The 12,881-nt window shown below is 34.4% G+C and overlaps 1 protein-coding gene across 3 annotated transcripts; it reads right to left on the reverse strand.

The window, feature by feature from the left end:
- Positions 1-275: 275 nt before the first annotated feature.
- On the reverse strand, positions 276-12,881 carry LOC128994513 (uncharacterized). 3 transcript variants are annotated; one of them, XM_054419123.1, is made up of 6 exons: positions 12,792-12,881; positions 11,529-11,603; positions 9,908-10,048; positions 9,120-9,485; positions 2,655-2,782; positions 276-686 (listed from the first exon to the last, which is right to left on the reverse strand). In XM_054419123.1, the coding sequence occupies exons 1-6, from the start codon at positions 12,871-12,873 to the stop codon at positions 438-440; spliced, it is 1,041 nt and encodes a 346-aa protein (XP_054275098.1). In that variant the 5' UTR covers positions 12,874-12,881; the 3' UTR covers positions 276-437. The 3 variants fall into 3 exon arrangements, with proteins under 3 accessions (XP_054275098.1, XP_054275099.1, XP_054275097.1); XM_054419124.1 differs by having other exon boundaries at positions 2,655-2,722; positions 11,529-11,606; XM_054419122.1 differs by having other exon boundaries at positions 11,529-11,606.

The raw sequence follows: 12,881 nt of genomic DNA on the forward strand, positions 1-12,881 counted from the left end.
TGCAAAAAAATTGCAAATTTAACACTAAATTAGGTTTAAAACTTTTTCTAAAGCTATTTATTTACCAGAAATGGTCCTGTCGGACGGGAATCGTCACTTAAAACTATATTTGATTAAGAACATCTCTTGGTTAACATATTAAGTTGAACATTTCAATGGCTGCAGGCAAAAATAGAACATACCAAACCTTTATAAGCACAAAATCTCACGGTTTTAATATCACGAAAGGTCTTAGGCGCATGAAACATAAAATAACCAAAAACTTAACAACTCAATGCAATGTACACACAATACTATATTTCTATTATATAGAAACCCCATTGTCTCACAAAGAGAAACCACAATCCTACTACTTACCATGACCAGCTCCCCAAACAGAAGATTACAAGTATACAAAATAAAATTATGAGGGTGGAATTTGAATAAGTAAAGGCAGTTTAATTAAAATCAAATTTAAGTTGGCATTCCTTCTTTGGTATCCACCGACATGTAAGACGTTTTCTCCCATAGTTTGGCCCTTCTTTGAAGCAGTTTGGATTGGTCAGGTATGAGTTGTATATGTCGTCACATTTATGATTAAATTTGGAACAAAAAGGGACGTCTTTCTTGCAGTAGACATACCGAATTTTTTCCCAATCCGTCGTGGAAATCCCTCCATCATTCCTTCCCAGCGTTTTAATTTTTGTCTGAAAGAGAAAAAAACAGAAATCCTCAGTTTTAATGCGAATTGTGAAGTAAGAATTATCATAGACAAATAGAATGAATGTACAGTAGAATGTTAAAGAAACGTTCCGCGATAGATATTTGCCGCTAGGAGTGCCCGCTCAGCAGACGCTGCAGCTTTGTGCAACGTAACTACATGGCACTCCTAGCAGTGGACGCCGGAACATATGCTAACTGCAGCACTGCTGTCAGTCTATATTAATAATTCTATTTGTCTATGGTATTATTAAAAGATATTAAATTAGGGTTAGCAATGTCATTAAGCTTTACCAACCTCCACCAATGGTTAGCTAGCGGGATTAAATTGTCGATGTGATGGCTGCTGTTTGGTAAAAGTGTTACCGTGAAAATTTAAGTTGTGCAAATATTTACTTTAAAGAGAATTTACCCCAAACCCAAAGTACTTGTTAAAAGATTTCGATATAGACCCATTATCATGAAGTTAATATTCCATTTCCATGTTACAGTTGTAGCCCCCCTCAGGAGTAATTGTCTGTCAACTACATGGGAGGCCTCTTGTGGGCTGGCAACCCCGAGGTATCCTAGCCAACTCTCTACTCCCTCCTCTTCTTCTTTCTTCTTTTATGGCTCTTCTTTCTTATTGGCTTTCCTATTTAAAGAAATATTTTACTCTTCTCCCTTCCTTCGCCTCCTTTTCAACCGAACCTCGGTGGTGTGAAGCAATCCGTGACGAAGAGGTGAATTCCGCCGGGCTCCTCAGCGGTGTTTTGTACGGAGACTCTAGAATAACAGGGGATCTCCTAGAGTAACAGCCTTACAGCTTGACTCTCAGCCTCATAGTAGTTGACTGGTGGGAATGTTATGTCTTCTAGAAAACCTAAACCCTACTATTTTAGAACCAAACCTCAATGCAACCCCAGAAGCTGCACCACCAACACTTAAGGGGTTAGCTCATCTAGAGCAAGATCGATGAATCCCCAAAAACCAGAGGGACACAAGACCCAACTGTGGATCCGGATGTGGAGATGAGTGTGGTCAAGCGCAGACCTGGTCAAGGACACTGGCATAGGCTCATCTAGTTCGCAAGTGAGGCATACAATAAGCATCGGTTGACAAGCTAGGAACCCTGAAATTTTTCTATCATCTGTCATAGAATGAAAAGCTAAAGACCAAGTAGATTTTTAAATTGCTTCGTGATCGGCATAAACATTGAGAGGCTTAACTAACTATTGTCTTTGAGTAAAAACTATCTAGTCATTGACTTTTAAAAGTACAGGTAAATTGTTCATTCTATTATGTAATGTGAAACATATTTTGATGTGTGTTTTATCTTGGTGGCGCTTGTGTGAACAAAATATTTCTCCCTCATTTTGGGATAGGACTCTCTTGCAATTGTTGCTTTTACTCTTTGGCTAAAGTAAGATGACGAAGAGCTTTATAATCGTCATCATCAATGAGATGGAAATCCACCTAGGTGCATATTTGAACCCAAATATGAGTGAAGGGTGCTGAGTGTAGATTGTCTGTGTGGATTTACAATCAAATAGTAAATTTTGTAATATACTAAGGAATAATGTTAAACAACAAAACACACATAGGCAGAACTAATCTCCATGTCATGATTGTTTTAATGGGGTTTCAGCTATAAAGTCATCTTTAAAAGGTTAAGTATTGTATTATTCGTTATTCCTCCCAGTTTGAACTCTATTAAACGAGCTTAACAATTTTGAACTCTATTAAAATGGACAATTTGTGTATGTGAGCCCCCTTGTCTGATTTATAAGGATTATGAATCTATAGGTATGATTATCTATTCTACATCTGATCTATATAGATGGGTTGCTGAATTAAGTACCCATGTCAATGATATACGGCAGTTTAAAGGAGAAACTAAAAGTAGAGCTGGTCTAAGAATAAAGAATCAATCAAATTAGAATCCTAGCAATAAAGGTGACTTAAACTATACTCACATCATGTGGGTAGAAGTCCTTGGGTATTATTGGATAATGCAATACACTTTCAAGGTCGTAGGGAAACCCTGTAGAATAAAAGTAATCTTCTGTACGAACTTGATAAATATGCGGTTCTCCATGTATGACTGCAAGTATATGACAACTTGTAAATCAAACCCAAGTAGCATGAAAACAGTTTGAACTGGTATTAAAACAGTTTTGAAACCAGTTTAACACAAGTGTGGTATTAACACTGTTTTGATACAAGTTTTTAACAGTTTTGACACAAGTTTAAAACAATTTTAAACCCAGTCACAAAACTCTTATTAAAACTGTTTTGATACAAGTTTATAACAATTCCAAAACCAGTCACAAAACTAATATTAAAATGGTTTTGATACAAGTTTGAAGCAATTTTTTACAATATTACTACAGTTTACAATTAGTCGAACATCTTTTGACAAGTTTTCCAATCTGGGATGCCAGATCTGAGAGCTACCTTTAAAATATATAGCCCTACACCACTAACTGTAACACTTCTGATTTGTATTTGTTTAAATTAATTTATTTTTACAGGTTTATTTGTAAATAAGAATGCAATTGAATTTAAAGTGACAAACAATTAATGCTATGGAAAACATTTAATTATCGAAAAAAGTGCAACCAAAAACAAATAGAGGTTAGAGTGCAATTTAATTCCTAACTTATAAAAACTAGCTGTTACCCACGGCCTTTACCCCGTTTGACATCAAAAGTATTAATAATTAAATACCCCCGCCGCAGCAAACCTGCCGACTAAGCGAATTTCCATTTGTCTGAATTGATTTTCAGTTAAATATATTTTAATAACATTAGGTTTTACGAGTACCTAGGTTTGCTGCTACAAGGAAACTAATAAAGTGTGTTTTTGAGTAAAATATTGATAGCTTAGTACAAAATAAATAAATTTGCCAAGTTTGATCAAAATATATCCATAAACAAGCAAACTACAACATTTGACAATATTCTCCATAAGAATAACATGGGAATTTTAAATTAATATTTTTTTTAATTTTCTCCCTTACTTATAATCGAACAAAAATACTTTTATATACTAATTTATTTGTTTTTTAAGCTCTTTAAAAAGGTCTAAAGAGAAATCGGGAAATTTTGTGTTTTGAGGGTCAAAAGTGAGGAAAACCAATTTTTACCCCATAAAACCCCCCGTAAAGCCCCGTTCCCATGGTCCGATCGTGCTGGTTCGCGAACTCATTCAAGTTTATCCCGCTTTACACCTTTAAACCAAATTTCATCAAAATCGGACAAAAATTACTCAAATTATCGCGTTCACGGACGTATATATATATATATATATACTAGAGAACCCGTTTGGCTCAATGAGCCGCATAGTATGAAACATAACGCCGCGGAAAACGTTATGCTTGAATTCGACCAATTCTGGTTACATCTTAAAGTTGTTTAAACACTTGTTAGAAACTAATTTTAAATATCTCTATTTGCGTCGTCAAGGTTCACCTACATTCACCTACATTATTTCTGCTCTCGATTTCAACTGATAACTTCTAATGAATGCTAAACGATCTGCTTCACTTCGAGTTAACATGTTGCAAAAAAGTTTTTCCAGCATTAACAAATAAAGAAAACTGTTGCCTTATTGATAAACTGTATTCAGTAATTTAAGTTGGGTCATTTTATTTCTTTGATTTGAGACATCCCCCTAATCAAACGAATTTTTTCTGTAGAGAATCCTGAAAAGTGGGGTGATATATCAATCATTCCATGTGCTCCATTTTTTACTTACAAGCTCTGGGTTACCAACTGGTCAGCCATAATCTGCTTTGAATAGGTTAAAGCAGCAACACTATTGAAAGTTGGTATTTTAACGTGATGTCTGTCAGTCACAGTATATGCCCCGCATGAAAATGTTCTCACGTTGTTCAGTGGAGTTTTTCTTAATACCTGTCCCAAAGTTTTGAAAGTATGGATTCATTTGTCGAAATAGGTTGGATTACTAACTCTTGTAGCTATAAGATTTAGATAACAATTTCCATTTTCTCTTTTTGAACAGCGTATATTATTTTCGTCTCCTGAATCATAAAAATAAACTTGACCGTATCAACTCGATCATTTTAAATTCTTGCAACAAATAAATTGCCAAATGGTGTTTTTGGCCTCTGGGGACATCAAAATGAAAAAGTAAATCGGTCCCGGGTCTAGGTCTTACCGTGCCTCCTACGGTAATAGCTACTTCCCTATAGGGAAATTCGCTAAAAATAATTATTTTATACAGAATAAAAGAAATTTGATTTGGGTTAAGGAATGGGCATACGGGAGGGACGATGGTTAAAGGTTTGGTGACGTCAGTATTTCACTGAAGGTTCTTAGACCAAAATATATAGGATTATATAGTTATAACTGGTGAAATGCATCTTAAATTAAGTAAAAATTTGAAAATGAATCAAATTATGTTTTTGGTTGATTACAGTGGTAAATATATGCCAATGCTTGATGTGAAATCTTTGCGTGCATACCTTCAATTTGAGACCTCAATCATGAAAATCGGTCGGGTAGAAGAGCCAAACGAATCCGGAAAAGAAAAACCAAATGTAACTCCAATAAGAAATACATTTCGGAGCAAATTTAGTTTACGTATAAGCCGAGTGGAATTATAGATAAATATATGCGGATGCTTGATGGCAAAACTGTTAATACATACCTTCAATTTGCCACCTCAATCATGAAAATCAGTCGAGTAAAAGAACCAAACGAACTAAGAAAAGATAAACCAAATTTAACACCCAAAACAAAAGAAATAAATGATGAGCAAATGTCGTTAATATATAAGCCGAGTGGGATTATAGATGAATATATATATTTTTATAGCCGATGCTTGATGGCAAATCTTTGCATGCATAGCCTACCTTCAATTTGAGACCTCAATCATGAAAATCAATAGGGTAGTAGAGCCAAACGATGTCAGAAATGAAAAACTAATTTTATTTTTCAAATATTAGACCAGATGAGGTCCCATGCTGCTCCGCAGAATTAAAATAAAAATAATATACGAGAAAAATCAAATTTATGATTTTTGATTGAGTAATACAGTAGCCTATCTTGAGCTTAACTGATTCAAACAATCAATAGCTCAATTTAAAGCCTATAACTTACTGATTATTTTGAGTCTAAAACATATGGAAAAACATTAAAAATACTGGAGCTATTGATTTTTAATCATAGAAAAACCTTATGAAAAATAATTTTGTTCACCTTGCGTTTGCTTAAAACTGGTTCGATATGAATAACTAATAGCTTAAATTAAAGCCAGTATTTCACTGAAGGTTCTTTGATCAAAATATATAGTATTATAAAATTATAACTTGTGAAATACATCTTAAATTAAGGTAAGAATTTAAAATGAATCAAATTACTTTTTTGGGTGAGTACAGTAGGTAAATATATGCTGATGCTTGATGTGAAATCTTTGCGTGCATGCCTTCAATTTGAGACCTCACTCATGAAAATCGGTCGGGTAGTAGAGCCAAACCAACTCGAAAAAGAGAAATAAAATTTTAACTCCCATAAAATTTACATGGGGAGCAAATGTCGTTCATGTATAAGCCCAGTGGGATTCTAGATAAATATATGCCGATGCTTGATGGCAAATCTGTGTGTACATACCTTCAATTCGAGACCTCAATAATGAAAATCAGTCAGGTAGAAGAGCCAAAGGAACTCATAAAAGAAAAACCTAATTTAACTCCCGTAATAAATACATGGGGAGCAAATTTTGTTAATGTATAAGTCAAGTGGGACTATAGATAAATATATGCTGATCCTTGATGGCAAATCTGTGCATGCATACCTACAATTTGAGACCTCATCATGAAAATCGGTAGGGTAGAAGAGCCAAAAACCAACTCGAAAAAGAGAAACCAAATTTAACTCCCATAAGAAATACATGCGGAGCAAATTTTGTTTAAGTATACGGCAAGTGGAATTATGGATAAATACATACCGATGCTTGATGGAAAATCTATGGGGTAGCGGATTTTTATCCCCCTGGAATTTTACCCCCTGGGCAAACGTGACGTCACAAACCAGGGGGTAAAATTTCGGCCGTGACCTTTGAGTTTTGCGACATCAGCTCGATGGATTAAACGCGGAATCAAACATATATTTTCACGGTTGTGAATTTAATCAGAACACATCAAATTATAAAAACCTAGAGTGTACGGCCCGGATTTTTACCCCCTTAATTTTACCCCCGGAATTTTACCCCCCGGATTTTTACCCCTGGATTTTTACCCCCGGAATTTTACCCCCTGGCCAGATATATAAATTAGTGAGAATGATTAATTATCTTCATTCTGTTTTAATTTAATAGTAAACATTTTGTTATGAAGTAGCCTATATTAATAATCGAACAGGTTTTTAATTTTAATTTTGAGATTCTAGTATTAGTATTCGATCTTTGAAGCCAACAGTTGGTTAATATGATGTATAAACAATCAACTGAGTAATAATTGTTTCAAACATTTCTTTACAACAAAAAAAATTAAAAAATAAATAAAGATATGCTACTAAATAATGAAATGTTTACAATTAATTAAAAACAGAAATAAGAATATCAATCATTCAATTTCTAAAATCGGCCAGGGGGCAAAATTCCGGGGGGTAAAATTCTGGGGGGTAAAAATCCGGGGGTAAAATTCCGGGGGTAAAAATCCGGCCCGTACATCTTCAGTTGTCTAAACGCTAGTTATATGGACAGGGGGTAAAATTCCGGTTTTTATCGCTAATCAAATTAATCACGCTCTGGCTATTTTCATTAGATTACCAAATCCGCGGGGGTAAAATTCCGGCCGCGAACAAACTTTTGGCCACTCAGGTTACTACGTCATAGTGACGTCAGCTTTGCCCAGGGGGATAAAATTCCGGCGACCCAAATCTGTGCGTGCATACCTTCAATTTGAGACCTCAATCATGAAAATCGGTCGCGCAGAAGAGCCAAACGAACTCGGAAAAGAAAAACCAGAACGCACGTTTTGGAGTAGGTTTTACATATGTTTACTGTGTATTAACTTCTATTATAAAATAAACTTGCCTCATGGCAATTACGAGGTTCTTTTCCGTTAAAATCCAATCCCTAACAATGTTCTCACTAGGTGATATACAAATCTAACCTTTCGTTAAATGAAGCAGTTAGTATTCTTAGGTACCGGTAAACTTATGTTCTTATTTCCTTAGATTAGGGTAAAGAGTCAAAATATAAACATGAGCGAAACCTTATCATAATGTTGGATGTCCCCAGTGTTCTTTTCTTAGGGAACTTTTACAAACGGGTACCCGGAGCCACTTTACTTTTTCATTTTGATGTCTCTACTAGAGACCAAAATTCATTCTATATATTATCTGTGTGAGTCCGAGAATACAACGGACACGAACAAGAGCAATTGCGTTTGATTATGATTAAATTTTGCATGTTTGGATTGAACTGAATAAACTTAAATGATTTTGTGAACCTAACGAGCGTTGATCGAAACTTGAGAACAGGGTTTTACGGAGTCAAAGTAAATTTTCTCATTTTTGCCTTGGGATAAAAAAATTCACAATTCCTTTTCAAACAATTTTGTAGAGCTCAAAAACAAATAATTAGGTTTTTTCTAGGTCTTTTAGGAGTTTTCTTACGCTAAATGGTTAAAAAGAAATGATTTGATAAAGGTATATAATTAAAATATTTTTGTGGTATTCTTAGGGCGAATAGGTAAACTGTTGTAGTTTGTTTGTTTTTGGATATATTTTTAACAAATCTCAATAAACTATTTATATTTTACTAAAGAATTCCCTTTTCCATCCCTGTGGCAGTAAATCTAAGTGCTCGTTAAACATAATGTTATTTAAATAGGGACGAAATTTGACAGGTTCAAGGAAATACTGATGCAAAAACTATCATTAGACAAAAATGTTAGTACGGGGAAGGCGGCTTGGGTTGCTGCAAGGGGGTATTTTTACTCTATTTTTGTTCTTTAAATCCATAGTAGAAAGCCCAAACAAAAACTGCCTCTTCGGCTTTTATAGCTTTACTGGGACATGCCATGAGACACTTGCTCTAACACGTGTTGCAATGCTCCTAAGTGTACAAAGCCTTAGTTTTTACTTCGTCTGACTTTGTAGTTTGTAAAACCCTTTAAATGTATAAGAAAAGTTGGAATAACACTGTGTCATAATTTCTTTTTACTTAAATTCCGAAATGTTGTTTGTTACACAAGAAAGGTAAATCAAATCACTGAGGTGAAGAAAATTGAAACAAAAGCATAGGAAATTTGCGAGTCTATTTACAAAAATATTGGTATTGTTTGAGCAATCTATCATACGTTTCAACCAAGCTATAAAACTTTTAGACTAAGCTGTCATACTTTTTGGCCAAGCTTTTGAATAAAATTTTTACAAAATTATCACACATCACAACACAATCAAACTTACTGTAATCAGACACAAACACTGAGCAGTCTCGATCTCTCCTGACAAACTCATGGTTGAAGCCCATAACGTTCATCATCACATGCAGAACTCTTGACAAAAACCACTTATCTCCCACGGAAGAAAGATTGTTAATCATATATTTGTAGCTGAGGTAAACGTGTGTGTTGTTGACTTTTTCAAAGTCGTAGCCAAGGTTCGCATAGAGATACTTTACATCAAAGTTGGTCTGTACGAAGGTTACCCAGTGGTGTATGTGGTCATGTGTGCCGTCCGGTAGTCTCTGCTCCCACCTTATACATTTGTGGTTGCCCAAGTTGTTGTTGAAGTACTCGATCCCACGAGATACTTGGGTTCTGAGACGTGGGTCTAAAAAAGGCATTTCTTTAAAATTAGAGACAAATAAAACCCTTACTAACTAGTGTTTTGAAAATTATACACTATAAATTTATATTACATATGAAGCATTTGAGGGGAAGTTCCCCCGGAACTTTTTTGTATTTAATGTATGTTGCTTAATTAGCTGTTGAGCTATTATTTTAAGGGTATGGGTGAAGTGGAGGGGATAAATTTCTTCCCCTAAAACCGCATAAATATTGTGAACGAATTAAAGCACTGAAAACAAGTCAACCTAATAAAGGCTTAAGGATATTATGCCTAACTTAGAGCACAAGGGCTTGATTTTAGAAAGGTTTGTTAGGAAGACAGATTTACTTACACTATATGGATTAGATTGAATTATATTTTTTAGAAATTAGATTATATTTACATTATACCATGATTATACATACCCATGTGAGGATCCATGTCATACCAAATTATTCCATCTGGCCAAAAAGCAGTTTTGTAGAACTCACTGTTTCTAAACAACGATTCATTATATTGCATTTTCCGTTCAGTAAAATATTGGTCATAGCAGCATACGTGTTTGTCTGAAAATATTGACTAATAACTCATCAAAATAAAGTAAGGGTGTGTGCTTTTACTTTCTCCCTCTATACATAGCATATGGAGAAAGTATTGTTTGCGTCAAAATTTTTCAGTTTCAGTGTTGAGTGGTTATATCCGTTTTTGGGTCCCCCTGAACCCAAATAAGTAGCTTTCGAAGTGATGTCTGGGTGTGTGTGTGTGTGTGGATGTGTACAGAGCTACATATCACACCTTTGGTCCGATTTTGTTTAAATTTGGTATGTAGGTACTAATCCATAATATCTACAAGTCATGTTTTTTTATTTTTTCAAAATTTTGATTTTTAATTGTGATTTTCCAATAAAAACCCATAAAATAACGGTAAGATATAATTTTCTCAAAAATACCCCTAACGATTTTGATAGAAATTTAGTATGTTATGGTCCTTTAAATTCTGAAAAAAATTGTATAAATCCCATATCCGTCAAATTTGTGGTTCAAAAGTTATTGTAACTTATGTCATTTTCCCACAAACACCCACAAAATAAAACATTTTTTTTGTCGGATTTGATTAAAATTAATGTTTTATGGTCCTCATAATCCTAAACAAAATAGTGCAACCCCCATTGCTGTAACAATCACTGCTCAAAAGTTATTGCAACTTTTTTGAATTTTCCTTATAAAATATCATAGTTACTCCCACCGCTTGCCCATGATAAAGGTTGTTGACAAGCTCATGGGAGAGAGTATGTGTCAGATTGCTGTTACCGTTTATTTTATTGGTCCTAGTTTTATTTAACTGAGTGTTGAATTGAATTATGGGTTTATCTCTCCACTATATAAATTTGGGTTTTTCATTATGAATAGTATTTATATTTACATTCATGAGGGGATTGCATCAAAATGGTAAACAAATCATAAGGTTTTTAATTATACGAGTACATTCTCAGGTTCTGAAATGATAGGTAGTGTAAATTATCGAAGTTGAGTTAGTGATAGTCATAGTCCTTTATTCTCTGAATAGGTACAACTTATTACAATCATACGTCTCTGTCATCTCACGACATAAACGGGCAAAATACTTGACATGTAGCAGGATTGTTGGCCTTAGGTTTCAACATTCAAAACCTATAAATTTTAACATTAACTTTTATTTCCAATCCCCCTCACAAATATTTAGAAACCCTCTATTTAATGGTTTTGGATAAATGTGACAAAGCCTTGAAAAATGCAGAGAGTGCTAATATTTTAGAAATGTGTAGCACCCCCCCCCCCCTTATATATAGAATATACAGAAAATTAATAAAAGGTTAAATTACCTGTGTCCGCCGGTCCGGAACAACAACAAACAACATAAAATGAAATATACAGAAACTAATAACGGTTTCATAACCACTTCTACAGTGCTTGGTGTTTAACTACCAACTTATTATTGGTAAACGCAGTAAACAAATTTCTAGAGATCTAATTGCCCTGAGGGAATTTCCTATTTAATCTTCTTACCAAAATGTGGGCCTGGGGGTACGCCATGGGCGGGTTGACTGTCTACAGCCAGTATGTCCTCAACGTCTTGAGCCTCTGCTGAAAATGAACATCCACCATTTTTTAGTTAGAGACAATACATATAGTCACCATACCTGCCGTGCCAGTGACGTTGATTTGCCGAGATGTCGCCTCGCCTGCTCACTGAAGAGTTATCCTCGGTCTGCAATAAAACTCTTCAATTCCTTGCCGGTTCATGTGTGCGACCAGGACCTAAATGGCTTTAATACTGCCCTGCACGACAGGCTGGTAATTAGGCCACTTTACAGCCTAGAAGAACTAGGCAAGGAGCCACTTTTTTAGCCATCGCCACTGTGTAAATAGTTGTTTTTAGTATTTAAGTAAAATTTGACAAAAGTCATACTGATCATCATCGGTCTACGACATAGACTTCAAGTATTCAAGAAAATAAGTAAATATTCAAATAAAGATAAAAATTTAGTCTTACTATGTTTAAATTAAACTAGGTGTTCCTCAGGACTTTTTCCTATGACATAGACTTACCGATTTGTTAATACCAAGGAAAAAATTTGGTTCAGATTTCACTATAAACTGTAGGTCCCTTAGTTGCCATTAGCTGTATGGGCTATTAATGAACAGCTATGTCTAAGGAATATGTCGGCCTTAGTCACTAACAAGATCATGCCACTCATCCTACACTCATCTCCATTCATGCTTGGCTTAAAATACCTACTTTGTATGGTCGCCATTCCATTGAAAAGTATTAAAGTATTTCTATGCTATATATTCAATACTACAATACTATAAAGCTTATGGTGTATATAAATGTGGGGCTATCTCAAAAAAGAATCTAGAAGGCATTTTGAAACTACAGAAACAGGTAATCAGGGTGATATTGATATCAAGCAACAACGATATTTTGAACATAATGTTTTCAAAATAATATTTTGAACATTCATCAATTAATTCTGGTTAGGTACTAGACTGAATAATGTTTATGAAACACACAAATTTTGACTCTTTCAGTAAATGATCAATCATAACTAGTCTACACATACCTACAAAATAATTTTGTATATGAAAATGAATTAGAGCTGTAAAAAATACCGTTTACTATGAGGAAATACTTTAAACATACCAGTAATGATTAAAAATATAAGTATTATATTGCCTGTGGTTTAAGCTTTAGTTTTATATTATATAACATTATTCATCTCCAATTATGTAAAGTGAATTTGATTTAGAAAAAGTGTAAAACCTTACTTTTATCTTCACCAAGTGTAAAGCCCAAGGTCATAAAATAAACCAATAGTATGGTGAGTAGAACTTCCATTGTATTCAACATTCAAACAG

The sequence above is a fragment of the Macrosteles quadrilineatus genome, unplaced genomic scaffold, assembly GCF_028750875.1.
Source record: "Macrosteles quadrilineatus isolate MER2022 unplaced genomic scaffold, UCM_ALF_1.0 Scaffold_5__1_contigs__length_97177068, whole genome shotgun sequence".
Taxonomy (NCBI): Eukaryota; Metazoa; Arthropoda; class Insecta; order Hemiptera; family Cicadellidae; genus Macrosteles; species Macrosteles quadrilineatus.

Excerpts from the sequence above, each read along its gene's own strand:
- LOC128994513 (XM_054419122.1), bottom strand. The coding sequence starts at position 12,873 with ATGTTGAATACAATGGAAGTTCTACTCACCATACTATTGGTTTATTTT. Across the intron at positions 11,607-12,791 it reads TACACTTGGTGAAGATAAAA|CAGAGGCTCAAGACGTTGAG; the intron begins GTAAGGTTTTAC and ends GTTCATTTTCAG. Across the intron at positions 687-2,654 it reads AGGACTTCTACCCACATGAT|ACAAAAATTAAAACGCTGGG; the intron begins GTGAGTATAGTT and ends TTTCTCTTTCAG.